Below are 3126 nucleotides of genomic sequence, written 5' to 3' on the forward strand. Positions count from 1 at the left end.
TAATATTGCATGAGTTCCTTGTTTTTTAATGCAGCATAGTATTCCATTGTGCGAATATACCACAGCTTCTCTAGCCATTCGTTTGTTGATGGGCCTTGCCTTCTTTTTAATCCTGCTAACCTTCGCTAGGAGTTCTAGTGGCGTATTGGTAAGAAGCTGTATTGCTATCCCAAATGCACACAAGTTCAAATCCACCAGCTGCTCTGAGGGAGAAGGATGTGTATTCTCCTCCTGTGTGATTTACTGCCTCTGAAAACCCACTAGAGGGCCAGCTATGGGTCAGTTCCCAATCAGTGACACATAAAAACAGCCTTTTCTAAGGAGCCTTGGATGTGCAGTACGTTAAAGTATTGTGTTGCCAACAGAAAGGTAGAGAGAAGGATAATCCCCTTTAAAGATTTACAGCCTCAGAACCTACTCCATGGTGGCGGGTAACTTGTGCTGTGTTTATTTGCATTCAGTGAGTAGTGCCAAAGGCAATTTACTGTAAACCTTTGTCTGCCTTCCAGGCTCCAGATTTTTATGTGCAGATGAAATGGGAATTCACCAGCTGGGGTAAGTAAATGGTTGGAGGCTTATACTTTATTCTGTTTCCAAATTTACATAGTTTAGGTCTAGGATTAGGGGGCTTTGGTGGCCTAGTGCATAGGGACTTGTGCTGCTTACCTAAAGGTGGCACCTCTTAGGCTGTTGGAACCCACCAGCGGCTCCGCTGGAGAAGGAAGAAGTCAGTCTCCTCTCATGCTTGATAGCCTCAGAAATCCAGTGAGGGTTTGGCTCTGAGCCAGCTTTGAGATTGACAGCCTCAGAAATCCCATGAAGGGTCTGCTCTGAGCTGGCTTTGAGTCCACAGCAGTGAGTTCAGTAGAGCTGAAATACAGGCTTATTTTTCCTTTGTAAAAAAATCTGGGGGAAACCATCACTCTTTAACTCCACATATAAGCACTGCTCCTGTTAATGTTTTGGGGTATTTCCCTTCTATTCTTTTTCCCCCATCCATGAAACTTTGTACTTAAGCATCTGTAAACATAGTGTGTGGGTAATTTTGTCTCTTCCTTTTTGTTATTCACAGCTGACATTTTTGTGTATTAATGCTTTTTTTAAAAATGTGACTAAATTGCTAAAATTTTATTAAGTGGTTTTACCATAACTTCAATTGCTTATTATGTAGTTCATTTTGATTCTTTCACATTTTTATTCTAAGGAAGAAAATAAGAATGTAGAGTGGGGTTTTTTTATTACAAAGTAAATACCTTTCTTGAAAATATTACATAAGACTACTGACAATATAATTTCAGGGATGTTTAATTTTATTTCTTATAGATGAGTTAATAATAGCTACTAACTTTCAGATTCTTTTTCCATTTTCACTGTCAGACTTCCCTTTTAGGGAAGAAGTTCTATTTGTAATGAAACATTTAAGTGGACTATTAAGGGGGAGGGGTCTAGTGGCCTAATGGTAAGGAGCAGCACTGCCAGTCCAAAGATGTACAGTTCAAATCCACCAGTTGCTTCAAGGGAGAAAGAAGAGCAGTCTCTTTTTTTGCAATTTTCAGCTTCTAAAAACGTGGAGGGCCCGCTCTGGGTCAGTTCCAACAGAACAGTGTATAACAACAATCTTAAGTCTGTAAAAGAAAAAAACTTTAGATTCTTCTGGAAAATGAATGGATGCTTTTTTTAATATAAAGGAGCCCAGGTGGCGTAGTCGAGTTACATGTTGGGTTGCTAACTGAAATGTCCCCAATTCAATCCTCACCACCTGCTCAGCAGGAGAAAGCAGAACTGTCTCCTCCTGTTAAAATGTATAGCCTCAAATCAGATTTTCACTGTGAGTTGGATTGACTCGATAGCAGTGGTTTTGTTTTGAGTAATTCCAGCCTTTTGCCATGTAAGTAATCACTCTTATTTCAGGTTCCATTAAAAAGCAGCACAGCTCAGACATCTGATATTTTGAGTGGTGGATATGATGACAGAGTAGAACACAGCCAGATGAGAAGAATAGCAGACGTGAGAACGCCATAGTACCTCGCACTGGTGGGGCTCAGTAAAGTATGGGGTTCATGTCAGGGCTGAGGATACTCTTGGGAAATTTGTTAAGGGTTTTCTTTGGGCAAGACATAGACCCTGTCCTTTTACAAAAGTGCGAGGGAGCATAAGGTCTGTGTTTATTTCCCAAGAGTGACCTCTCGTGTAGTAATTGTGAGCCAAGAAGCCTATCTGTCTGAGATGGTTGCCATCTTGCCACACCCCCGGCTTCTGTTGAAGACTGGATTCTCATTTCCTGGACCAGAGGGTGAGGTGCGAGCACTGCCTTGGCCCTGGGTTTCTCAGAAATAGTTTTCTCTCCTCTAGTGCCTTTGGTTTCCAGGATATGCCCCAATGATGTCTGCCGCATCTGGAAAAGTGGTGCCAAGCTGCGAGTCGATATCACATTACTAGGATTCGAAAACATGAGCTGGATAAGAGGGAGACGGAGTTTTATATTTAAGGGAGAAGGTAAGTGATTCAGTGATAATCACTGAACAAGCTAAAAGAGTGCTATTTTTTTTCCCCTTCTTAACCAGCTGGATCTGCTCAGTGGGTGGCCCTTCAGCCTTCAATTAAAGGTGGAGGCCTGCTAGAGGTTGTGGCTTTAAAATCCATAATGAGACAATGGGTTTGTGGGCCAGCCTGGGGCCTTGGAGTCTTCCTCCACTCTAGGAGTTGGTGACTAGCTCTATGGCAGTCTCGTCTTGATGGCGGTCATGGAAGGGAAGATTCTGGGGTCATGTTTGTTGTGTGTTACTGTTCTTTTTTCGCCCTACCCCAAAAGCAGGTGGCCCTTGAGCCTTAGACTAAGGGTGGAGGCATGCTTGAGGGTGTGGCTTTAAAATCCAATTTTAGAATGAATATTCTTTAAAAGACACAGCAATCCTTTGTCTATTTGCTGTACTATACAATTTAGAGTTGCTATGATACTGAACTTATTCATTGCAAATACATTTTTTAAGCGACATAAACGTAGATTATACACATGGATTTCACCTGATGGTATGCATAGGAATCAGATCGATTACATCTTTGGAAAAAACCGCTGGAGAAGCTCAATATCAGCTGTGAAAACTAGGCCAGGAGCTGATTGTGGAA

The 3126-nt window shown here is 41.8% G+C and overlaps 1 protein-coding gene across 1 annotated transcript in view; it reads left to right on the plus strand.

The window, feature by feature from the left end:
- ANKRD13A (ankyrin repeat domain 13A) overlaps positions 1-3126 on the plus strand; it is a 69899-nt gene that overhangs the window by 37946 nt on the left and 28827 nt on the right. The window contains exons 4-5 of the mRNA XM_006894849.1: positions 510-555; positions 2353-2496. Coding sequence (XP_006894911.1) covers positions 510-555; positions 2353-2496 — 190 coding nt within the window. The remainder of the gene's footprint in view (positions 1-509; positions 556-2352; positions 2497-3126) is intronic.

Source organism: Elephantulus edwardii, unplaced genomic scaffold (genome assembly GCF_000299155.1).
Source record: "Elephantulus edwardii isolate Elephantulus edwardi_28Jun2011 unplaced genomic scaffold, EleEdw1.0 scaffold00151, whole genome shotgun sequence".
In the NCBI taxonomy this organism is placed as follows: Eukaryota; Metazoa; Chordata; class Mammalia; order Macroscelidea; family Macroscelididae; genus Elephantulus; species Elephantulus edwardii.